General features: G+C 46.9%; 1 protein-coding gene across 3 annotated transcripts in view; it reads right to left on the bottom strand.

Moving 5' to 3' along the window:
* Positions 1 to 11,154: 11,154 nt before the first annotated feature.
* Positions 11,155 to 26,357, bottom strand: part of kif7 (kinesin family member 7) — a 32,233-nt gene continuing 17,030 nt past the window's right edge. For all 3 annotated transcript variants that reach the window (XM_061245281.1, XM_061245280.1, XM_061245279.1), the window contains 18 exons: positions 24,868 to 25,276; positions 24,061 to 24,261; positions 22,837 to 23,218; positions 22,199 to 22,739; positions 21,709 to 21,837; positions 21,038 to 21,238; positions 20,591 to 20,769; positions 20,342 to 20,466; positions 19,503 to 19,664; positions 18,039 to 18,241; positions 17,073 to 17,270; positions 16,396 to 16,521; positions 15,581 to 15,757; positions 14,890 to 15,105; positions 13,921 to 14,127; positions 13,175 to 13,373; positions 12,552 to 12,710; positions 11,155 to 11,682 (listed from right to left, as the gene is read on the bottom strand). In XM_061245281.1, coding sequence (XP_061101265.1) covers positions 11,309 to 11,682; positions 12,552 to 12,710; positions 13,175 to 13,373; positions 13,921 to 14,127; positions 14,890 to 15,105; positions 15,581 to 15,757; positions 16,396 to 16,521; positions 17,073 to 17,270; positions 18,039 to 18,241; positions 19,503 to 19,664; positions 20,342 to 20,466; positions 20,591 to 20,769; positions 21,038 to 21,238; positions 21,709 to 21,837; positions 22,199 to 22,739; positions 22,837 to 23,218; positions 24,061 to 24,261; positions 24,868 to 25,195 — 4,107 coding nt within the window. In that variant the 5' untranslated portion in view covers positions 25,196 to 25,276 and the 3' untranslated portion in view covers positions 11,155 to 11,308. The remainder of the gene's footprint in view (positions 11,683 to 12,551; positions 12,711 to 13,174; positions 13,374 to 13,920; positions 14,128 to 14,889; positions 15,106 to 15,580; positions 15,758 to 16,395; positions 16,522 to 17,072; positions 17,271 to 18,038; positions 18,242 to 19,502; positions 19,665 to 20,341; positions 20,467 to 20,590; positions 20,770 to 21,037; positions 21,239 to 21,708; positions 21,838 to 22,198; positions 22,740 to 22,836; positions 23,219 to 24,060; positions 24,262 to 24,867; positions 25,277 to 26,357) is intronic.

Below are 26,357 nucleotides of genomic sequence, written 5' to 3'. Positions count from 1 at the left end.
ATTGAATATATTGAATGGTAACGCTACGGTTGAAATATAATTTAAATGTCATCATTAAATAACATCAAACTAGTTAGCTAGCTGACGTTGGCTAACGTTAGCTGACTAAATTGAAGAGCTAGCTAGCTGGCTTACGAATGTTTGTCTCAACAAGATATAAATGACTTTAATGCTGTGTTTCTTTAATATAATATTGCCCCCTGTGTACTACAAACTAAATCAGATAAATCTATATATAGGCAAATTGCTAACGTATCTAGTTAGTTAGCTAACGTAACGTTGTAACAGATGGGTTGAAAGAATGTGCATTTACATAATAGCTAATATTGTGCCCTCTGTGTAGGTGCTGGTACATATTCTTATAGTAGCTATTCAGACAATTTGTTTGACACATTGATTGATGCAAGACAATAATTAATTCATATAGTTTCCAAGAGCTCTTTAAAATGTTACATGAAAACATTCTTCTCATGTCACATTGTGACATCCCTGTTTCTGACCGTCTATTGTTTTAAAATATTTAATTTAAATAAAGATAATTTGTCTTATGTCGTTATTTTGAATGTATTTCGTTATGTCGAGTTTGTGTTACATTACATTATATTACATGGCATTTAGCAGACGCTCTTATCCAGAGCGACGTACAATGAAGTGCAAATCAAACACAAGTATGAGTGCTAAGAGGACCTGAGAGGACAGTACAGTTCCGAGTCCTAGTGTAAACACAGATAATCAGAACCCTTGAAGAGTACAATCAACTTTCAAACTAGCATACCACTGTTGGCAGCTAGAATACCCTGAATACAACAATACAACAGCCAATAAAAAACAACAATATTTATACAATCTATAAATAAGTGCCATTACAGTCTAAGGCTAATCATGGTGGTGAGTTAGGGAGGGAAAGGTGTAGCCTGAAGAGAGCCTGTAGCCTGAGTCTTCAGTCTGTGCTTGAAGGAGGTCAGAGACTCTGCCGTTCTGACATCCACCGGGAGGTCATTCCACCACTCTGTATTAATTCAGAAGAAGACTAACTTGAATCAGAGGTGGTGAAAAGCAACAATTCTTGAACGGGCTTAATTATTAGGCTATTGTAATAAATCTCAGGTACATCATGATGATAATGTCACATTCTTTGTCCAAAATCACATTCTCGCCAGATCTAATGCACGTGTTACTTATCCAGTCACTTCATTCTTAGGTTGAAACAAGTAAATATTGCTATTATGTTGATGTGCCGGGATTGCTCTACACCTTGTAGTTTGTTCTGCAGAACACAGTCCTTTAATGCCCTAAAAATGTCGCCAAACAATTTGTTTTTCTTCTTGGTCCATAAACATCTAATTGTATTATGATAAAACTATATGATGTATATATCATGTAAGACTAGTAATGCTTAGTAGACTTGAAACACATAAATAACCCCAAAATGAGTTGTGCACGTGAAGCCAGGAGATATGGTGGCCACCCCCAGATAACCCTTGGACCCCCCTTGGCCAGCCCAGTAAAAAGATCCTAGAACCACCCCTGGATAAAACTGTACAGTATCTGTTAAATTCATGCTATTGCATGATATTTCATTGTTAATAACAATGTACGGTTAATAACATTTATTGTTATCACTATATGACCTACGGGTATTGTTTTAATAGTAGAAAGGTAAACTACTCTGCTATTCTCATCCATGCTGAGATTCTCAATGCAATTTTGATTAATCTCATATTATTTGGTTTCACCGGATGTGATGTTGGTGCCACAGCACCGTCCACGGCTAGGCCCGTCTTCGGAGTCAACCCTGGCTCGGGTAATTTACTACCTCCGCGTCGGGCATTCAAAACGCGTCATCCACAGCCCCCTGGGCCACTTAGTTCTTAGACATATATGCTAACATATCTCGTAGTCAATGCGCAATTTTGAAAATAGTCAACAGTCATAGGCTCTTACATTTTACACACATAATAACATAACATAACCTAAGAATATATCCAAGACTATGATTTTAGGTCACTCTGGTGTTAATTCAGCACAACTATATACAAAAGCTTTACTGAAGAATGCAGTTCGCCCACCACAGTGAAGATGTTCGAATGCAACAGGAATATAATTTGAAGGAAATAATAGGACCATTCGATTTATTTCACAAGAAGCAACACCACTATAAGTGTTCCAAAATATCAGCCACAGGTCTTGGCATCATCACACAAGTTGGCTGATGGTAAGCCACTATATGTCGTCACTTTGACAGAACATTTAGGCTAACTATCATTGATTTTCGGAAACCCGTTAGGGAATCTATTGCCTATTTCTGTCAGATCTGCTATCTAAATCAGAAACTTAAAAAAATAAAATATATATTTAAAATAATTAACGCGGGAATGCACAACATGGGTGCAAATGGAGCCGGGCGAATTTCTTATTTAAAAAAATAAAATAATGTTATGATTCAGGATGCTAGGACATCCTCAATTAATTTCTTTATGATCAAATAACATTATTTTAATTAAAAATAAATGAAAATTTGTACTTTTAGAATAAAACGTAATTCCGTACTTAGATTTTGAATAAAAATCATATTTGTATTACGCTCCCAAATTTAACAGCATGGATTATAAATATTCGTTTCTGATGTATGGCTTCGTTTATTTCATGTATGGCTGTGAGGTTCTTTGCTAAATCTCAAAATAAGTTAATATAATCAATTCATTGTTCAGGAATGATAATAATTATTATTATTTCAGTATTGTTTCCTTTTATACTTTTTTTTTTTTACTACAAAATAATTTTTCCTTATTTTGAAAGTGTTAGAAGAGTGATCACTTACTGATTGCATGCATGATTCCCAATTATGTGATGGAGGTTCAGTCGTTGGCTACAGAGGACTTTGGGGGGGAATTTGGAGGAATTGGGGGGACATTGGATCAGGCGGTAAGGGCAGTCATCTGGCAGTCGGAGGGTCACCAGTTCAATCCCACCCTGTGTCAAAGTGTCCCTGAGCAAGATGCTCCTGACGTGCTAGCTGGTGCCTTGCATGGCAGCCAATTGCCATTAGTGTGTGAGTGTGTGTGTGTGAATGGGTGAATGAGAAGCATCAATTGTACAGTGCTTTGGATAAAGGCGCTATATGCAGTTTTAACCATTTACCATTTACCTTGCATGGGAGTCGTGGCTTGGTATACGAATAAGACGCCCAAGCCACCTGAGATGATGGGAGTTCAGGGTGGATTCCACACTGCAACTGCCTGCCTGTTCCAGCACTTCTGTGTGAGGCACTCTGTCCTTCCAACTGATGCCAAGGATCTACTGAAGACATCTTACGTGGAAGGGCCCCAGGCTTCTGAAATGGTGGCTGTAGATGGTCCATGCCTCACATCCATACAGTAAATCCACTGAGATGCAGACTGCCCAGTATTTTGTTGTGCAGGTTTAGGTTACTGTTCAGGAAAACCCTTCTCCTTAGGCAACCAAAAGATGCTGAGACTTATGCTTCCCAACTACTTGAAGGGAGGAATGGTGGCTAGCTGTTGGTCTTCTACTGTGAAGGTTGTTGGGTGGTGGGGAAGGCTGAGGTCAATTTGATGGTTGCTTGTAACCTCCTGATGTTGAGCACACACACGCATGCACGCTTTTTAATGATCAAAAACAGATATTCATAGAATGTATGCATCATTACATATTTAAAATAACTCAGAGATATAGCAAAGAGCCACTCAGCCATACATCAAATAACATTATTGTAGTAATAAAATAATTATTTTTATTCACAACCCAAGAAAGGATAAATATGATGATTTGTGACCATCAAAAACAAGATAATTAATGAATACCTTGAATATCAAATAAGTAGATTAATTAATTAAAAAGAGCCCCTGAGCTATGCATCAAATTCCATAGGAAATTAATACGGGTCCATTTGGGCCCATGTTGTGTGTTCCAGGGGTATTCAATATGTTGCATATTTTAAGGTTAAAACGACATTTTGGCACTTCTGGGTTGCTGTGTATTTCCTATTGCAGCATAGACATGGTCATTGTTGTAAATGCTATGCTACCGATACATGCACCTCTGGAGAGGAACAGAGGAAATACACTGGAAATGTCTTGTGTTGTAGCGCTGATACTCTGTTCACTGCCTGATTCCATCTCCAAGCCCTGAAAACCCTTTCTTTCTGCGCTGAAAGTGCGACCAGCGCAATGCCATCCATGTCCATGTCCATCCAAGACACAGCAGAGCACCATCAATGGACACATGCACATTGGATTTACATTCATTTTGGTTTGTTGGGTAGTTTACTAAGTTGGATGGACCAAAAGCTATCTTTGCTAAATACCATTGAAACCATCAGTGAAGTATAAACTCACCAAGCACTTTATTAGGAATATTTTTACTTTATTACACCTACTTATTCATGTGATTATCTAATCAGCCAATTGTGTGGCAGCAGTGCAATGCATACAATCATGTAGATACGGGTCAGAACTTAATGTTCACCGCCATCAGAATGGGGAAAACATGTGATTTAAGTGACATCGACTGTGGAATGATTGTTGGTGGCAGACAGGGAGGTTTTAGTATCTCAGACACTGCTGATCTCCTGGAATTTTCATGCACACTAGTCTCTAGAGTTTGCAAAAAATGGTGCAAAAAAAATAAATAATGTCAAAGCTGACAGGAAGATGAGAGTAACACAAATAACCATGTATTACAACAGTGGTATGCAGAAGAGCATGTCTGAACACACAACGCATCATAACTCTTAGTGGATAGGCTACTGCAGTATACAGTGCATCCGGAAAGTATTCACAGCGCTTCACTTTTCCCACATTTTGTTATGTTACAGCCTTATTCCAAAATGGAATAAATTCATTTTCAGACGTTTTTTTGAAATTTTTGCGAATTTATTAAAAATAAAAAACTAAGAAATCACATGTACATAAGTATTCACAGCCTTTGCTCAATACTTTGTTGATGCACCTTTGGCCGCAATTACAGCCTCAAGTCTTTTTGAATATGATGCCACAAGCTTGGCACACCTATCTTTGGGCAGTTTCGCCCATTCCTCTTCGCAGCACCTCTCAAGCTCCATCAGGTTGGATGGGGAGCGTTGGTGCACAGCCATTTTCAGATCTCTCCAGAGATGTTCAATCGGATTCAAGTCGGCTCTGGCTGGGCCACTCAAGAACATTCACAGAGTTGTCCTGAAGCCACTCCTTTGATATCTTGGCTGTGTGCTTAGGGTCGTTGTCCTGCTGAAAGATGAACTATCGCCCCAGTCTGAGGTCAAGAGCGCTCTGGAGCAGGTTTTCATCCAGGATGTCTCTGTACATTGCTGCATTCATCTTTCCCTCAATACTGACTAGTCTCCCAGTTCCTGCCGCTGAAAAACATCCCCACAGCATGATGCTGCCACCACCATGCTTCACTGTAGGGATGGTATTGGCCATGAGCGGTGCCTGGTTTCCTCCAAACATGACGCCTGGCATTCACGCCAAATTGTTCAATCTTTGTCTCATCAGACCAGAGAATTTTGTTTCTCATGGTCTGAGAGTCCTTCAGGTGCCTTTTGGCAAACTCCAGGCGGGCTGCCATGTGCCTTTTACTAAGGAGTGGCTTCTGTCTGGCCACTCTACCATACAGGCCTGATTGGTGGATTGCTGCAGAGATGGTTGTCCTTCTGGAAGGTTCTCCTCTCTCCACAGAGGAACGCTGGAGCTCTGACAGAGTGACCATTGGGTTCTTGGTCACCTCCCTGACTAAGGCCCTTCTCCCCCGATTGCTCAGTTTAGACGGGCGGCCAGCTCTAGGAAGAGTCCTGGTGGTTCCAAACTTCTTCCATTTATGGATGATGGAGGCCACTGTGCTCATTGGGACCTTCAAAGCAGCATAACATTTTCTGTACCCTTCCCCAGATTTGTGCCTCGAGACAATCCTGTCTCGGAGGTCTACAGACAATTCCTTTGACTTCATGCTTGATTTGTGCTCCGACATGCACTGTCAACTGTGGGACCTTATATAGATAGGTGTGTGCCTTTCCAAATCATGTCCAATCAACTGAATTTACCACAGGTGGACTCCAATTAAGCTGTAGAAACATCTCAAAGAAACAGGATGCACCTGAGCTAAATTTTGAGCTTCATGGCAAAGGCTGTGAATACTAATGTACATGTGATTTATTATTTTTTATTTTTAATAAATTTGCTAAAATCTCAAAAAAACTTTTTTCACATTGTCATTATGGGGTATTGGGTGTAGAATTAGGAGGAAAAAAATGAATTTAATCAATTTTGGAATAAGGCTGTAACAAAAAAAGTGAAGCGCTGTGAATACTTTCTGGATTTCTGTAAGTCTAAATACAAAGTCTAATAAATACCTAATAAAATGCTCACTGGGTGTATGGGTAACATATAAAGATTCTCTTTCTTTTCCATTTCTCACACATGCATATTTTGAAGAGGGGGCAATATTGTTTTAATGGACTTTAAAATGGTATATTTCTGCATGCCTTTGTGTGGTTATTGCGTGAAATAAAGCAAAGATATGCCTATTTTCTCCCGGTCTCATTAGTTTTTCTGCTGGTGGGAAAGTGAGCGGGAGAGCTGGAGTGTAATGAATGGATCAGCGAGATGACGGGGCTCGACTGCAGGGGAGGTCAGTTGGCGTGGGAGTGATGTCATCATCGGCGGGTCTGGTTTGCCGCACCGCCGTTGGCTGGATGATTCAGGGGTGATAAGGGGCGGAGGAGTCAGGGGAAGTGATCTGCACAGCCGCACCTCCAGAGCTGAGAGCGAATGGAGGATCTTCAGCAGCCCCGGGGACCTCTGCGCTCATCGGCTGTATTATGCATTCTAACAATGAGCCTGGGATAGACTGAGGCTACAAACAATGCTAATCCAGATATACACCCCCATCACATATGTATATAATACATTCGACAGCATGGGCTAGACACATTTTGAAATCAGAAACAGGCTTACAGTTATACTGTGAAGGTGTATATTAAAAGCTGTACATAAAAGACACCACTGGTCACAGAGCTGGAACTTGGGCTTGTTTGGGAGGAGAACGGCAGCCTATCCTTGGAGTTGGCCTTCAGGATTCCGAGGTACCCACAAATGTGCAAAGCTCAGAAAGCAACACGGTTACCAATGCAGTGTAAGTACAAGAGGGCCCTTTGCTGAAAGTCCTGCAGAGCAATTTGATTTCGAAAACCAGCAGGGGGCAGCGTGGTGCTAGCAGTGTGGACAGCTGCCATTTCTCTCAGCAGCTGGGGAGCTGCAGTTGGGATATTGTGGGGGGCAGCGCCTGTGGGTGGGGGCGGGCGGTTGGGGAGAGGAGCAGAGTCAGAGATGTTCGGGCGGATGAGGACTGTTGCCAGCCCAGACAAGCTCTGTACCTTGAGTTTCTGCAGGCCTGGAGTCATGCAGGCTGAGGTGAGGAGAGGAGAGACTCAGGGTTTAGCTTCAAACAGACACACAACACATTCACACAACACATTCATACAGGGAGCTCAGACAAACTTGTCTCAGGGCTTTAAAATAGGACCTGAATTAAAAACACTGCAAGGTATGCTCCAGAAATGTAATTCAAGTATGAAATTTTGGAACTTCTCCGAACTCATAGCGCATCAAAAATTCCCCAAACTGCATGCAAGCAATTCTCGCTCAGTGTGAGAGAAAGCAATATTATGCATACAATCTCTGGGTATTAGTGCAGCTATGGAGTGACTGCCCGCACCAAATACTGGAGTCTCTGGGAGGAAGCATTAGCTATATGGTAGCAGTTCTCTGTGCCATTGATTTGCTATGAACATCGTTATTTGTGAGCTATAAGAAAGTCAGAGGAAGAATAATTACAACAATCTTCACTGATACATGTGCAATCTGCCTAAAACCCAGTGGTTTAGATTGATAAAATATTGTAAGCAGCTAGATAGAGACAGCTTTCTCCTTTATTTTATGAAATAAAACCCACTGAGATTAATTATCTCTGTTTCAAGGGTGATATAGCTAGGAGGCAACGATACATTAGTCTCAACACATACAACACAAATAAAATAACTAGAGTAGGTGCAACTGAGATATCATATTAATGTAAAACTATACCTAATACAGATAATTTCCCATACTCATCAAAATTTTAACCAGAATATCTAATTTATTGTAATTCTGTAACATAATCTAGGATCACAGTGCATAATAACCAAAATTCTAAAATTAAGAACAAGGATGTGTTGTTTTAAAGAAGATATTTCCAAATAGAAATATGAGCCCAGTTTTACTTTAAATGTGCTAACAAGGTTATCACAGAATTTTTTTATTTTTTATCTAACCATAATCCCCAGACACACTCAATCTACATTTTTCAGAAAGGTTCAAATTAATTGGTAAGTATGAAAATAGATTGGTAGTTGGTGTGGCCCAGTAAAGATTTTTTTTTTTCTCAAATTGAATGCTAAATGTTTATTTACATGACATTGTGCGTTGACCATTATCTGAGAAAATGGGGCCAGAGAGCAAACTGAGACAGCAGGTAAAAAAGAAAGGAATAAATACAACACATTGCAATCACAATTCACTCTTACTCATAATGGCTATTATTTCAGAACCTAGCCAGGAAAAGGCTGACATATTGAAAAGCTTTCAATTGGGAGAATTGTTCAAAATTGGCTGGATAGCTACAGTATACTCACCTCATTTATTGACCACAGTATGATTTTTGCCAATTATTATAACCTCTGCTAAAATTGGAAAATTGTGGCTGTGCTATATAACTTCAACAGCATCTCAGCAGTAATTGAGGTGGTGTACTGCACAACGCATCACAAAAGAATAAAGCACAAAAAGCACAAAAATAAATCACAAAAAAATACCTATTTTTGAAATTAGGCACTACTGATAATCATGTCCACAACAATTAAAAAAGCAGACAATAAAAACACATCGAAATGCACATACTGTATTTATGAGTAATGCAACATTAAACAGAATATTTCCATTTGGGCTATTTTGAATGCCACAAGAGCCCACTTGTGGCTCCCATGCTACTGCTGGGCATCACTCCAGTATTCTCTACAGCTTTATGCAGTAGAAAACACTAGCTTGTACCAGGGCCTTGGGTTATGAGAATTTCATTCAATAATATATTCTTATGGTCTACTTTTTTATTATTTTTAAATGATCAATTTAACTGAAATTCTACAAATACTACAAAGATCGTTATATTATATCCAAAGGTTGGCCTTGTTGAGTTAAAATTCCTGCTTCATTTTTCAGATTCCAAAACGGACTGGGAGGACACACACTTCTGTTATAAAAGTGAAACTATTATAAAAGAACTCAATGGAATAAATATGAATTGTACAGGGACAAATAAATAAATGATGGATCTTTGTCCCAAACATTATGGAGGGCACTGTATATGCTCAATGATTGTGTAACTGTGCATTTGTCAGATAGTCTGAAGCAGTGGTCCTTTTCCTCTCACATGGCTGAACGCTGAACCTGGCTGTCATTTCAAATGGAAGACAGTAATCTCTTTCAGACAAACAGACTGCCAATGCAACGTGTCATTCAGGCTGTCAGTCACAGTGTTTGATAGTGGTTCTGGTTCCTGCTCTGCAAGCAGCAAGGCTCTCAGCATTCCGCCTGTCCAGCAGGGCCGAGCCTTTCTCTACCGTAGACACAAAAACACGGATCAATACACAATTACTATTGATTCCTCCAGATGACACGTCCACAGAGGTTTCCTGTCTGGAGGACAGAGGGTTTTCGTACTTGGTAGCTGGGGGTGCTGTCACGGCAGTGACCGTGACGTAACGAGACCCATCCCCCACCTCCACACGCTACGCTGGAAGATCATCAGGCTACCCGGGGGTATGTGACAGGAGGAAGCAGAGATACTGCTGCAAGTCAATGCTAGGCTCATATCTCACTGCTTACAGTGGATGTTGTCCTAAGGGCTATAAAAAGCAACAGGCCGTCACTGTAGGGACATACAGTATGAGACGTCATATTCACGTGGCGGTCGATACTCATTTCCCAGGAACACCTTGAATGTGAACTGCCACCTTGCTCCTGTGAAGGTCCACACATTACTCACATACCTGCAAGCAAACATGCATGATTCAGAAAGCGCACACAAGTCAAACTACTTTTGACTTAATATTCTTTTAGGGCACTCTTTTTTTATGTGAAATGGACCCTATCACTTTTCCCCATTTCCAGATGGAAAATATGAGACACATACTGTATCCCTCTTAAGATATCCCAGTTAATGCTCACTCATGGAGTAAGTTCAACAAATTATTGACTACATAAAAAAATACTTCTGACTCAGGGTTGCCTTAAAGCCTTTTCTCAAAAAACGAGAAGCAGTTTGACCTCAATATCCTGCCAAGAAATCTGTTATGAATAAGCTTCATATTCAAGAATGCGCAAGATAGCATCAGTGGAACTATGGGTCAGCAGCATAATATATTATGCATAATATTATGAATTGCAATAAAGGATGAAAAGATACTGTTGTGGGGCTGATGGCTGGCTCTCGTGCGGACAGGGGCTGGCAGGCCTGCAGGGCACTGGCTGTCGCATTGGCCGAGATGGCTCAATCACGCAATGTCACACTCCTCTGGGCTTTGGTGTAGGATATACTCAGTGAGCACTTTATTAGGTATACCTGCACACCAGCTTGCTATTGCAAATATTTAATCAGTCAATTATGTGGTAGCAACTGAATGTATAACTGTGGAATGACTGTTGGTGCCAGACAGAGTGGTTTGAGTATCTCAAAAACTGCTGATCTCCTGGGAGTCTAATAAATTTTGAATAAAGTGCTCACGGAGCGTACCAAGGTGCATCTTGGATGAGGCGGATTTGCAAATTGGGCAGAACAGAAAACAAAATTGACTGAATTTTGATTGGTTCGATTCCTAGCTGGCCCACAAAAGTATTTTGGGAACCACTCACAATGATGGCAATCATTTTCCTGAAAAGAATTCTGAACGCGCAACTAAAATGCAGGGCTTAATAACCAGGTTTTAAGGAAAAGAAAGTCAGTAGCTTTTGTAAAAAATTTAAAGTGAAAAAAGGTTCTTAAAATAATCAAAAAAACTAACAACCACAGTTTTTAATTTATTTATAAAGATACAATATTACACAGTGTAAAAAGTGTGACTACTTAGTAGAAAATGTAATTAATTACATCACATAAAACATGAAATATATATGCACAGAGGTTACAGAGAAGAATGAAAAACTATGGTAGTTATCTCCTTTAGAGTGCATTCTGCAGATGACTACACAGGGTTGTTGAATCACAGCGGGTTTTTGCGCACGTCGATGATGGCGGGGTTGGGGGCCAGGGGCCCGGTGTTGAGGCTGGATCTGCGGGGCTCCCTGCGCGGCTTGGCGAGGGGCAGGGGCCCGCCCCAGTGCGGCTGCAGCACGCGGCTGGGCAGGAGCTCACAGGCGGCCCTCTGACGCAGCTCCTCCATGCCGCACTGGTCCTCGCTGGGGAGGGAGGAGCGCCTCCAGGAGGCCGGGAGGGGCGCGTGCACCAGCTCGCGCATCTCCTCCCGGGACCGCACCGCTCTCTCTGGCTCTGCGGGGTGCTTGGCGCCCTCCTCGGGCGCTCTGGCCTGGGGCCTCTCTCCCCCGCCCCCCGTGCCTCTACCCTCACTGCTCAGTGCTGTGGAAGAGGGAGGTGTGATCACCGCCATGCCAATTCACCCGTGCTCTGCTCCTGCTTTCTGATTAATGCTGTAGCGCTTTCTCTACAATCGCACACTAAAAAAATCGATATTGTTTGGAGTTAGCGGGCAGCCCTTGACATGGAAAACATAAAGAAAAAGACACTGGGGAAGGCTAAGAAACATCAGGAAAAGATGAGAAATAACAGAGATGGAAGAAACGGGACATTATGAACAGAACTGGAGAAGCCAGGACAATGGAGAACATTCGCAGCATGGAGCAGAAGGGTTTTAGTAAGGAAGTCTTTCATAGGTGATGAATTGCCATACGTTTTAAAGGAGTACACAATGGTGCCAGCGAACTTAGTATAACAACTATCAATAGCTAAGGTAAGGTAAGGACCCTGATTTGATCATTTTTGCTAGCTAGCTAGATAAAAGCACAAGTATAACATCCTTATGAAAGCAAACTAGCTAACGTTAACTAGCGAGCTCTAGGAATATAACCAGAAATAGTCCAATAGTCCTTAAAAGGCAGTCTAATTTAAGTGAACCTAACGTTAGTCAAATATTTGCATTGTTTTGCCTGGAGGCCAGCGGCGCAAACTACGGTTCCAAAGTTATAGGTGAGGGATAAGGGGAGTGGTTATCCTCATGTGACGCACTACGAGGAGAACATTCTCAACCGGCTGAAAATATGACGATAAATTTTAAACGCTTACTTCTCGAAAACTAAAGAACGGACATATTTAATACTTTCACTTTCATGTTTCTTCACTGCCCTCTTCTGCAAATTACATATAAAAACCTAGATCCATCTCAGAACATCTGAAGACAATGCAGGCCGTTGCAGGAAGAGGGCCTTTACCCTTCTGTTCCGCAGACTGGCTGGCCTGAGTGCACAGGTCCCGCAGCTTGTTGCTCAGCTCCTGATTGGCCCACTTGCAGTGACTGAGCTCCTTGCCCAGGTTGTGGATCCAGGCCTCGTACTGCCGCTGCCTGCCAGCCAGACCCTCGTCCATTTGTTCTGACCAGGGGAATAAAACGTCAGGCAAATCGCTTAGAACACACGCGCGCACAAACATGCGCACAAACACGCACACAGACAGACACACAAACATGCACAGACACACACACACACACACACACGCACAGATACAGACACAGGCACAAACACAGACAGACAAACACACACACACACAAACACACACAGACAGAACAGACAAACAGACAGACAAACACACACACACTCGCACAGACACACACACAAACACAGATAAACACACACACACACACACACAAACAAACAGACAGACAAACACGCACACAAACACACACACGGTTTGTACTGTAACTGAGAAATCTGCGTATGGACAAATGACTGTATGTAATGGGTGAGACTGGGCTGTTCTGAGGCAGTCAGTAATGTGCTTGTTCTGTATGTGTGGAAGTGTGTTCTCCGGGTGAGGAGGTGAGGAGGAGAGGAGAGACCTCGACACTGCTTCAGCAGGAGCTGCAGGCTCCTCTCGTGCTCCTTCTGCTGCAGGGTGAGGCGGCGGTCTGCGTCCAGCCCCTGTCTCTCCAGAGCCGCCTCCAGCCAGGCCAGCTTCCGCTGCTCCTCCTCCGAGCGCATCTCCATCTCCGCCAGGGCCAGCTGCAGCCTGCGCTCCTCCTCCCGCAGAGACACCACCTGGAGCCACGCAAGTCCCCCACATCAACACACAAATCACCCGCGTCAACACGCAAATCACCCGTGTCAACACGCAAATCACCCACGTCAACACGCAAATCACCCACGTCAACACGCAAATCACCCGCGTCAACACGCAAATCACCCACGTCATCACACGAAACACCCAAGTCAACACACGGATCACCCACATGAACACGCAAATCACCCACGTCAACACACGAAACACCCAAGTCAACACACGGATCACCCACATGAACACGCAAATCACCCACGTCAACACGCAAGTCCCCCACGTCATCATGCGAATCACCCACGTCAACACACAAATCACCCAGGTCAACACGCTAGTCATCACGCAAGTCACACATGTAAAATGGTTCTACCTTTTTATCTCTCTTCCTAAAACTAGGCTATGGGGACCATCTCTGCCCATGGGTTAGGGTTAGGGTTAACGCTCAGTTTTAGCTGGTCTCAGGACTTTGGAGGAAGGCTGACGTTTGATTGTTTGATTGGGCGTGCTGTAGGTGGCTGGGTGAGGGCTGACCTTGTCGAAGTATTTACAGAGCAGGGCGCGGGTTTCGGAGGCCGACAGGTAGCTGAGCTTGGCCATCAGGTTCATCTCCCACTGGGACAGCATGCTGGCGGACTGGCGGAGCTGCCTCTGCCGCTGCGTGATGGCCTCGTTCTTGTACTCGATGGCGGCGTCCAGAGCCTCGATGGCCTCGTCCAGCTGGAACAGCGTGCGCTCCTCCTGAGGGGACAACAGGGGCCTGCTAACACAGTCTCACAACAGAGCCTCGATGGCCTCGTCCAGCTGGAACAGCGTGCGCTCCTCCTGAGGGGACAACAGGGGCCTGCTAACACAGTCGCACAACAGAGCCAGCAGAAACAACGCTGCCTGTTAAAACACAGTGACCTACCCTTCTGCAGGTTCACTCCAACCCTACTTTGGCACACCTGATTCTACTAATAAGCAGTTCAACAAGGTCGCTAGCTGTTGAATAAGGTGTGGAAACCCATAGGACAGCAGATCTACAGGAACAGGGTTGGGTTGCCCTGACTTACACCGTATCAGTGCGCCATAAACACCACACTGAAGAGGCAGTAGAGTTAGCAGTGTCCCAGCTCCCTGGGCCTCCACCGGTACAGGGGCTCCCCTCGGGGGACAGCAGACAGCAGGCTGCCCTGGTACAGGGGCTCACCTCGGGGGACAGCAGGCTGCCCTGGTACAGGGACTCACCTCGGGGGACAGCAGGCTGCCCTGGTACAGGGGCTCACCTCGGGGGACAGCAGACAGCAGGCTGCCCTGGTACAGGGGCTCACCTCGGGGGACAGCAGGCTGCCCTGGTACAGGGACTCACCTCGGGGGACAGCAGGCTGCCCTGGTACAGGGGCTCACCTCGGGGGACAGCAGGCTGCCCTGGTACAGGGACTCACCTCAGGGGACAGCAGGCTGCCCTGGTACAGGGGCTCCCCTCGGGGGACAGCAGGCTGCCCTGGTACAGGGACTCACCTCAGGGGACAGCAGGCTGCCCTGCCGCAGCTTGTCGTCCAGCTCGGCGCGCTGTTTGAGGAGCTGGTCCTTCTCCTGCCGCAGGTTGGAGATCTCCTGGCGGATCTGCTGCGAGTCCTGGGCGCTGGTGCTGCGCAGCTGGCCGTTCCTCTCGCTCAGCTCCCGCTCCAGGGACTCGATGCGGCCCGACAGCACCGCCAGGTCTTTGTTCAGGGCCTGGAGGGGGAGGGAGGGTGAGTCTCACGCCGACAGGGAGAAGACCGGGTCTGTCGACCCGCTCAGCAGTGGTGAACCAGGCGATTGTGGTGCTGAGGTGGAGATATTGATTCCTGTCAGGGTTAAGGGAAGTCAGAGACTCCTGTGAGGAGAGAGACTCGCTGCTTTGTTTGAAATCATACTGAGAGAATGAATGTCTGGCAAAGTCTTTGTGTTTGTGCGAGTGTGGGAGTTTGGATATTATGGTTTTACAGGAATGGAGATGGACACATTCCAGGGTTCATCAGAAGCAATTCCATGTACCAAGTTGAGGAAAAGTGTCGAGTCAAACCTGGAATGGCTCAAACCTCATTGAAATGGGAGTGCCCCTTCCATCCCAGCTTTACATGTTCATGGTTTACCCACGCTGTGACTAATACACACTGTGCAGCCAGAGCCAGGTCGAAACCCAGGCTTAGCATCATGTGGGACAGACCTGGCTGGAGCGGAGCCTCTTGGACTCCAGGTCACCGCGCTCCTGTAAGAGGGCCTCCTTCTTGAACAGGATCTCCTCCCTCTTGGTCAGCTCCCCCTCCAGGTCCTCCAGGCCACGGCGCTGACCCAACACCCTCTCCATCTCCTCGTCCAGCCAGCGCTTCTGCTCCTCGATCTTCTGCAGGAGGGGAGTCACGAGGGGAGAGGTTTACACAGGCCCTTCTGTCAGAGTGAGGTCGCCCGGCTCAACAAGAACATGCGTGCGAGCGCAGGAAAAGAGCGGCATGCCAAAACAAGCCTTAGTGCAGCGCTAAAAATAACCCCCAGAAATCCATGTTGAGAGGCAGTGACGGAGACGAGGTGTGGGGCCGGGGCTTGTAGTAACACGACCCCGCGGAGAGGTTCAGAAATAAAGACCCACGCACAGACACACATTCTTTTCTCATATCTACAGAAAGGTCGTATCTACTCATCCATGGCAGGTTTCCCTTTTATATAAAAAAAGATCTTGTAAACGTGCTAGATTGCGGATTAAAATTATTTCTCTATCATTTACAGGTAACATATTGGAAGAGAAAGCATTTCACCTCACTGAAGTTACCTGAGCTCAACTGGCCCCTTGCATGCGGTCTCATTTAACGCTTCTTGGACGCCCGACCTGTTCGCATACGCAGACACAGGCACCTTTAGCCCCGCTGCTCAGACACAGACCCCGTGCCCACCTGCTGCTCCTCCAGAGAGACCCCCGACCCGTTCGCATACGCACAGACACAGGCACCTCTACCCCCGCCACTCAGACACAGACGCCGCGCCCACCTGCTGCTCCTCCAGAGAGACCACCGAGCCATTGCTCCCGCTCCGCCTCTTCCGCTGGAACGCGGCGATCTCCTCCGTCTTTATGCGGAGGATCTTCTGCTGCTGCTCGTTCTTCATCTCCAGCTCCTGCCCATGGAGGAGGGGAACACAAGCGCCAAAGCCCTTTATGCGCCTCTATCACTGGAGGAGGCCTTCAGATGCAGCCATTTCACATTGGATCAACTCAGCTTAACTGTTTACGTTGACCATTTTCCCCTCTTTTTTGTACCATTGAAAAAAATGTATGACACGTAAACTACTAACATTAAGCTCACGGCTATTTTACGGGTGGTGTGAGTTTAACACGTGGTGTGCGTTTAACGAGTTGCAAGCATTTAGCGTGTTGCGTGCGTTTAGCGCTTGCCGTGTTTTAGCTCATGGCGTGAGTTCAATGTGTCGCGTGCAGTTAGCGCATGACATGCGTTTACCTTGCATTTAGCGTGTGCCGTGTGTTTAGCACCTTCCATTCGTTTAGTGTGTTGTGTGAGTTTAATGTGTTACGTGCGTTTAGCGTACGGTGTGCGTTTAGTGTGTTGCGTGTGTTTACCGCGTCGCGTGTGTTTAGCACGTTGCGTGCGTTTAGCGCGTTGCGCGTGTTTAGCGTGTGTCGTGTGGCACGGCCTGTAGGTGGCGCTCACCTTGACGCGGTGCTTGCCGCGCTGCATCTCGCTCTCCAGACGGCGCTTGTGCTGGCTCTCCTGCCGCAGCCGTCTCTGGAGCAGGTCCTGCTGCTGCCGCATGCTCTGCACGTTCCTCTCCAGCTCCAGCACACGCCTCTCGCTCTGCGCAGACAGAGAGGCCAGCTGCGCAGTGTCCCGCTGCTTCTGCTTCAGCACCTGCAGGGCGGGGCGCACGGCTCAGGACAACCCAGAGCTAGCTTATCCTGAGTTTATGCATGCATTGGGCTAATACCATCCCTGGGCTATCCCTCCTGAGCAGGGTTAGCTAGCTCAAGGCTAAGGTTGGTGCTAGCCCAAGTGTGAACACACGTTTAGCTCTGAGTTAAAATCTCTCTTAGCCCCGGGCTAAGGACAGTGCGAACAGACCTTTCACAGTCGTTCAGTGAGGACAGAAAACAGTATGACCTAGTCTCCTAAACTCACGGCTCCTGGGCTGCACAGTCAGTAAAGGAGCACAATGTGACTGCAGCCTGGCTCTGTAATCTCAGTCTACATCCTGGCCTTCTCATGAGCCAACTATCACTGGACACCTGCAGGGAAGGGTCTGGTGCTCGGCTGCTCCTCCAACATTTCACACACCCACGGGCTGCCAGTCACTGGCACTGAGAGATGTGCTAGCTCCGTAGAGCCTGCGGTGTGGTAAATAAAGAGTACGGTATGCCCTGCGGTGAGGTAAATACTCATTGGCTTGAGGGAATGCGCTCTGGGAGAGTACTGTGGTGCTGCTCGTGTGGGAGTAAGAGGGACAGACGTGCAAGAGGGGCAGCTTCTAGCCTAGCGGTCAACTGTAATCAACCGTAAGTCGCTTTGGACAAAAGCATTAGCTAAATAATTGTAGTAGGTAATGTAATGTAAATGTCACGGTGTGCCCAGCTCAGAATGTCTGCTCCAGTGCTGCTGGTATTTCTGGGTGGCTGTCCTTACCTGCACTTTGCTCTGTGCCGCTGCGATCTTCCTGCGGCACTCCTGCGCTTTGGAGCGCTCGGCCGGGTCCCGCGCCTCCTGCACCTCCAGGTCCTGCAGCTGCCTCTGCGCCTCCACCAGCTCCGCCCGAGCCTGCTCCGCCTCCCCCTCCAGCTCAGAGATCTTTCGGCTGTACTGCTTGTTCATGGCCTGGGCGTCCTTCCCTGCGGACGCAGCAGGTCTGAATCTTCAGCGTTAAACACACTGGGTTATCAGCATTAGGATGCCACCCAATAAACTGACTGGATTTTCAGAACTAGAATAGAAGCCATTACATACACTAGATTTTGTGCATTAGAAACCGTTAATTAAGGATTTTCAGCACCGAAATTACACACTGGCTCCTCGGAGCCTGAATACTGTGGCACCTGGACACCTTTCACACAGAATGACTGACTTTTAAAATCGGGAACTACAAATGGGGAAAACATCATTGAAGTTTCGCTTCTGACATCCCATCACAAGCAAAGAACCATGGGATTGCCGGCTCCAAAGTGTTCCCTTTTGAAGGAGAGTTGGTTGGTCCCAGTAATGGTCAACACCACTTCAAAAAGGGAGAGTTTGTAGCTGAAGACCATGCAATGCCATAATGCATTGTTCAATATATACATTACATTATATTACATTAATGGCATTTGGCAGACGCTAGAGTGACATACAGTTGATTAGACTAAGCAGGAGACAATCCACCCCTGGAGCAATGCAGGGTTAAGGGCCTTGCTCAAGGGCCAAATGGCTGTGTGGATCTTATTGTGGCTACACCGGGGATCGAACCACCGAGGGTCCCAGTCATGTACCACTACGCTACACGCTACAGGCTGCCCACATATACAAAGGCTTCCGACTTTCTAAAGTCAAATAACCAAAAAGTAAACAATTTTTTGAATCGGAATCAAATCAGAGATATTCTTACTTCACGATTCCCGGTATTTTCAGTTTATATTTAGACTTTTCAACTATTTAGAATGGTTTGGGAACTGACATAATTTAGTGGGAAAACGTTTTTTAGAAAAAATGCAAATTAATACCAATTATAATTAATGCATTTAATGCTGCTATTTTATACGGGACTCCTAATGCGGGCTGGACTGATAAGAACGATTACCGTACAATCACAGACCTTAAAAGTCAAAAGCAAATGCTTTCACAATTTAAAACACCTACACATTTTAGACCAAGGCATCTACTTACAGCACACAGTGAAAGTGGTTTTGGCATGAAACAAACAAAAAAGCTTTCACTCATCTAGCTGAAATGCATAATTGTTCAAAAACAAGCATGCGGTTAATTGTGAGCACTTAAAACATTTGCATCATAAAATGCTGTGGCACAAGTCATCCCCTTTCCATTAGGAGAAACTTGCTCTGGCATTGTGAATTCAGCAGAGATCGGAGCAGCCGGGAGAGACAGAGGCTGACAAACTACCTGTCTTCACCAGCTCTTTGATCAGCTCCTCCTTCATGCGGATGTTGATTGACAGCTCTCGGATCTTCTGTTGGGCCTGGAGGAGGCCTCGCTCCATCCGGATCTCTCCCGGACCCCCTCCCAGAGACTCCCGCACGGAACTGCCCCCACCACTGCAGTCGGCTGAATGAGGGATAGCAATCTTTACAAACTTTACTCTGGCACACAAAGAAAAGTGTAGGGCTTGTATTTGTAGTGTTCAAGGGCCAGCCTTCTACAGTCTGTATCCTAACCTAAATGAGAAGGCTCTCCTACTCAGGGAAAGGCCAGAAGAGTGAGCATCCAGAATACTAAGCTGAATGGGATTGTTCTGTATTTCAGCTCCAGGAAACGGTTTGGATGCTAAAAAAAACAACAACACAAAACCCAACCACTGAATAGTCCTGATGGCCATTTACCTGGTGCGTACATGGCAAAACCATGGCAACAACCAATGAAGTGCATTTTATAAACTCCTTGATATTTACAAAAACTTGCAGAAAACTTATGAAAGCAGCAAGAATAAGAAGCCAAGTGATACAGGCTTTGGGGACAGCAAGGTAGTCCAGTGGTAGGGTGTTCGACTGTCAACTGAGTTTAGTTTGAGCCCCAGGTGCGCATATAGGGACATTGATGTGCATTTGGGCTTCAACCATCTTCTATCTCACTATCTCTCTCTACCTTTCTTTCAACTCTTCCTCGAGGCGTGTCCCCCAGGGCATATGATCCGAATGGACGTTCCCAGGGCAAATAAAGGATTTAAAAAAGGACAGGAAGTGAGCATCATAGAGGGGGAAGCGGTTTGTTACTGTCACACTCACACGTGCGTCTGTAGCTGAGAGAGGGCGGATGGCTGGGTTCCGGCAGCAGGGACACGTTCCCCATCACTCTGCCCACTGACCCCCCACACAGGCCCTCCCTCCTCAGCCAGGACAGGTGCGCATGTCTGCAAGACAGTCAGCACACGTGTTACAGAAAACTGCTAACAAAGAAATGAAAAATAGGCTTTTATGGCACGTTATCCATAGTAATGACACCGTGCCAGTAAATATGTGAAGCGTGAGCCGCACTTCCGTCTGTCTCTGTTCCATTTGATGTGAAGGTCTTCACCCTCTTCCTCCTCCTCCTCCTCTTCTTGCTCCTCTCTCCTGCCCGGAATCTCTGGGTCATGAGGGGGCTCACCCTGAACGAGCTGGCTGGTTTCCTCCAGACCCTGGGGCCGGCATAGACCCCTGTCCAAACAGTGGGTCTGAAACCAAAACAAGACACACTCACCCCTCTGTGCATCATGGAAGTGGAAGTCAACAGTGAGGACTCTTATTCAAACCACACACATGGGTGCAAACACCACACAGAAAGACCCGGGTCGGAATTTAAACCAAGGACCTTCTCGCTGTGAGCCAACAGAGCTATCCACTGCACCACCCTGCCATACTCAGTCACCAGTAGTTTACAATTATTATTAGTCACAAGAAGTGAATAACCGGAGCTGAAAGCGGAAATGGACATGTACGTACCTCCAGAAAAGGGGTCCGTCCAGCAGCGTCTCCGTTAGAGGGAGGGCCGAGGTGGCCTGCGTGAGCTGCAGCGAGCCGCGTGGAGCCCATGGGAGCTGTGTGAGGCCTTGCTTTCACGTGCACCAGCTCCATGGGCCCCGGCTGGGAGATGAGACTGTGGAGCTCCGCAATCAGGTCCTGCTGCTCCTGGAGCCGGTCACTCTGGGGAACACAGGGCAGCCAGAGGCCCAGAGGTAAAACACTACTAATGTGCAGGGCGTTCGGCATTCCTACGCTTTATTAGAGACGCGTCACTGTTATAAAGGGAAATGCATAAATGGAAATGACAAAAGGTAAATTCCACAGACATTAAGAGGTACTTCTTCACACAGAGTAGTCACAGTGGAATAGCTTGCCAGGCCATGTAGCAGAGGCACAAACTATGGGGGTTTTCCAAACCAAGCTCGATGCGGTGCTGGATACCATCTAGTAACCGGTGAGCACTAGGTAGCCTTTAGTGGTAGGAAGACGGTGAGCATTGCTGGGGTGAATGGCCAGTTCTCATCATTAAGTTATGTTATGTTGAGGCAGCATCCTGCCAGTAGGTGGCGTCCATTTAGGACACTGGGATGGTTCAATCAGCGGTTCATTGGGAGTGCCGTTTTCATGCCATGTTAGACACCGGGCCTCACCTGCAGCTTGTACTGTTCCATGGCGTCCTCCAGGGCGGCCAGGAAGTCTGTGTTCTCTTTCTCCAGCTGCTGAACCCGGGCCTGCAGCTGAGACGTGCGGTCCCAGTCCTCTGGCCCGTGCTCTGGAGCCTGAGACACACACAGCACACCGCATGAGGAGCGCTACGTCCGCCCCAACAGGGCAAGTTAACTACAAACCAACGTCAAATTCATTCTGCAAGCACTATTTCACCATGAGGAAGTGTAGACAAGTGGACAAGCAGATACCAAAAAAGAATGGCCTTTATGAAGCCAAATTAAAAATGGCTGGCGAACAACAGCCAAGCCAGATAAACAGTTACATCCATTTGGCCAAACATATGGTTCACTGCAGCTCGATGGTGAGTGAGGGACATGGTCAGGAGGTCTGAAGACCAGTGTCTGTGATGTGTCCAAGCGCTAGCAGTAATGGGCTTACGTGGGCAGCCGGGAGGTACGGTGTGTTGCGTACCTGGCTCCGGGCGGCTGCGGCCCCTTTCCTCAGAGCGGAGCTGCCCTCGGTGGAGGTGCTCTCGATGCCGCTGTCGAGGCCGGAGGCGGAGGTGAGCTCGCTGCGCTCCTCCTCCACGGCGCTCAGCCACTCCTTCACCCGGAGGCCCTGCCCCGCGCTGAGCCGGCCCTCCCCCTGCAGCTCCATCAGCAGGCGGTACGCCGCGTCCGTGCACGTCCTGTAGTGGGCGCTCTCCGCCTGCAGCCGCCCCACCTCGCCGCCCTGCGGCCGGGGCTTCCTGTCGGGGTCGGGCCGGGCCAGGATGCGCGTCTCCGAGCGGTGCCGGTTCTCCAGGGCCCGGCGGAGGGCCCGGATCTGCATCTCCAGCCCCTCGGTGCGGTCCGGCTCGCCCCGGCAGTTCACCACCGCCTGGTTCTGGATGTTTCGCGCCCGCTTGGCGTAGTTCAGGGTGTTCAGGCTCTCGTCAAAGTCCGAGGAGGAGGGGCTGATGCAGGCGATCATGAGGGTTTTGGCATTTCCTCCCAGGGAATCTTTTAAAATCCTGGACAGTGAAAAACGAGAGATGGGTTTTCATCCAACCTGTGGGTCACAGTTTATATTGCCACATTGGTGAGATATGGTAGGTTTCTGACATGCACCTGGTGATTTTGGAGTCCCTGTAGGGGATGTGGGACCCCCTCCTCTTGGGATCCCCCAGGGCCCCGATCACGTTCCCGAGGGCCAGCAGGCCGCTGTTGATCTGGATGCTCTCCTTCAGCCTCTCCCCGGTGTTGCCCGTTTTGAGGATGCGCTCGGAGCCCGCCAGGTCAACGAAGTGGAACTTGGAGGCGAGGATATGGGGGCCCCGGGCCCCTGTGCCTGAGCGCCGCTGCTCCATCAGCAGGGTGAAGATGGTGTGGGAGCGGCTGGAGCTGGGGTTCATCTGCGTGGCCCCGGTGTGGCGGGCGGTGTTTCCAGACTCCAGGAGGCTGAGCACCTCGTCCAGACCCTCCACCTCACACTCCTGCACCCCGCACAGCACTGCAGACACACACACAGCCAGGACATGACCACCACTCACAAACCCACCATCTCACACACACAGCCAGGACATGACCACCACTCACAAACCCACCATCTCACACACACAGCCAGGACATGACCACCACTCCTAGACCATCCATCTCACACAGCAATGCAGACAGACAGACAGACAGACAGACAGACAGACAGACAGACAGACAGACAGACAGACACACAGACACACAGACACACAGACAGACACACAGACAGACACACAGGACATGACCAGCGCTCCCAAATTCAAACCTTTATTTGTACAGCACTTTCCACGGAAGACGCTTCACAGAGTAACAGAAGGGAAAAAGGGAAAGCAGACCTCAACCCCCAAGATAGCAACCTCCCGCAGCGCACCATCACATGCCACTCTCCTACCTCTGAACAATTACGCCTGATTTATACTTCGTCACATGACCCATGCGACAAGAGTCGTATGACAGAAATGAAGCATTTTCAAAGGAAAAAAAGTGTTGCACAACACAGTGTTGCGCACCTCTACAATTTTGTTATACTTTATCACGCATTTTTTATTGAATAGCCACATGGAACACTGAAATTCACTGTCACGGATAGGCTATAACAGGTATTAAAAAAGGAAACATTAACAAACATTACCAGAGAGACAGCACAACCCTCATCAAAGACCTTCGCCAAAGTGTGAAGATGAAAATTTGAGTGACACTTCCATAATTGTCAAAGAGGTCAGGCCAATTGGGTCGACATACTGACGGCATACTGGGAACAGCACTCGGACACGACAGCGTGCGACAGCATTTTGACCCGGCACAGCCAGCAGCTCATACCGATGTTGCCCTTGTCGTCCTCCCGGATGTGGATGTCCTTGCTGGCCGTCTCGGCCTCCAGCAGGTCCCGGAAGACCTCCTTGTACACCTCCAGGTAGGACACCCTGAGGGAGAAGTCGCTGAGGTCCTCCTCGTCCAGCAGCTTGAACACCTCGGCCACAGCCCGCGGGATGACGCCCTGCTCATCGTCCCTGAAGGAGGCTGCGGCCAAACGCACACACGCGTGTTAGTCTCCCCTGCTCTGCTCCCGCGCCCGCCCAGGGCTCAGATGGAGAGCAAGCCTGCTCGGGGCAGATGCATTGTGGGAAGTGCAGTTGGCTTGGGTTGGGTGTGAACTCCTTCCCTTCCTTTCGCCTTGGCGCCTGGAATGGCTGCCAACTCCTGGCTAAACCCCACACAGGGGATGCTCCCTTCCTGCTCATCAGCACCATCAACCGTGTTATTCACTCTGCAGCGCTCATGGAACTAAAGCCATGACAGACATTTATTCTTATAACAGCATCTTCAAAAAACCTAACAAACTTCTGCCTTTATAAAGCACACAAGATTTTTACCCGAGTTATGTCTATGTCTGTACTTCACAATTGAGATATAACAAGCTGGACCTTCATATAGGCTAGTCTTGACAATGTTATCTTGAGAGGAAAAAGAAATCATTAGAATAGATTTTGAAATATACAAAAATACATTTCTTTTGTTAAATGTACCAAGCACACAGTTATTACCAAGGTCTGTTTATAAATACATGCTCAGACATTGCTAAGGTTTTCTTTTCTTGTGGAATAAGTGCAGAAATGAGTCACTCACAAATATTGGCCTCTCCGATGGTGTACGTCTTGCCAGAGCCAGTCTGCCCATATGCAAAGACAGTGGCGTTGAAGCCCTGGAAAAAGGCCTCAATGAGTGGCTGGACACACGCAGAGTAGACCTCCTCCTGGGTGCTGCTCTCCTCGAAGACGAAGTCGCAGTGGAAATGGCGGTCGTGGCCCAGCGTGACCCTCCTCTCCTCCGGGTCGGCGGTAATGCAGCTCTCATGGCTGTGCAGCAGCTCCTTGGGCAGCAGGGGCCGAACTCGGACCGCCACCTGAACTGCAGTATCCTCAGCCCTGCCCGGCACTGGGCCTTTAGGAGACATGGGTCAGCTGATCAGCAGACCCTGGCACCCCTGCACTCCTCATCCACCGTGGCAGCCATGGGAAGAGCCAGGAGGTTCAGACTGTGAAAGAGTATTCAAAGCGGTGAAAAGTCAGCGGAGGGGACCTGGCTGATAAAAAAGACGATGAAAAATGAGAGAAAAACCACTCTCACTAACAAATATAGGCTAGCTCCTACTAGATCATTATGCAATAGCAGTTTACTAATGACTAAAATGACTAACTTTGTGGAAGCCAGGAAGTGACAGGAAAAGTCAGAAACATTGAAGTGGAGCATAAAGACGACCCAACCAGCAAATAGGTCATTATCTTTGGTGCCATAAGGGGGAGCGGGAGAGGGATGATTCCAAGGGTCCTGAATGGGTCCTCACAACAGCCCAGTATCTCTAAACTTTTCTGGATAAGATTTCAGTAAATGGATTGGTTTAAATATCAATTTGGTAGATAAGATTTTGTAATCCAAACCTATCCAGAATCTAGAACGAATGTTGGTTTTGTGTATTTCAAAATTTTAAGGTGAAGAATTTCAGGTTGTTTTGGTTGGATAAAGAAAATCTGAATAATCTTAATCCCACTGGATTCATTTACTCAAAACCCTTCCAAAAGAATATCCAATGTAAAAGGACCATGAAATATTTTCAAGAACGCAAAAAACTGCAATCCTGAAAATGTTTTACATTGTTATTTGAAAATGAATTACGTTATCTATTATAAAATAATAGCCTAATGGGTAGCTGCAAAAACAAGAATTTCACACTTCTTCCTCAGAAAGTCCAGATAGACCAGTTGGACAGTCAATGACACATTGTAGTGAAAAAACTCAGGTTGACTGATCAGTGAAAGATTATGACTGACTTTGGCCAATGTAATGTTTCCTAAAGCAGATGAATAGGACTAATATGCAAACTGAATGACACTTTTAAGTTCACTCGCATATGTTTGTCTTAATTCAATTTTTATTTTGACCAACAGATAGGGACATATCCAAAGACTGCATATCCAAATTCTGTAATCCTGATTTTATGGTATCTGGATCAGAATGGTCCTATCTGAAAATTATTTGAAAAACCGGGACAAAACCACCAAGTCAATTTCATATGGGATAGCAAAAAAGGCATTACAAACCCTGATTCATTTGGATCT

Source organism: Conger conger, chromosome 6, assembly GCF_963514075.1.
Source record: "Conger conger chromosome 6, fConCon1.1, whole genome shotgun sequence".
In the NCBI taxonomy this organism is placed as follows: Eukaryota; Metazoa; Chordata; class Actinopteri; order Anguilliformes; family Congridae; genus Conger; species Conger conger.
This window is presented reverse-complemented; position numbering and strand designations above follow the sequence as displayed.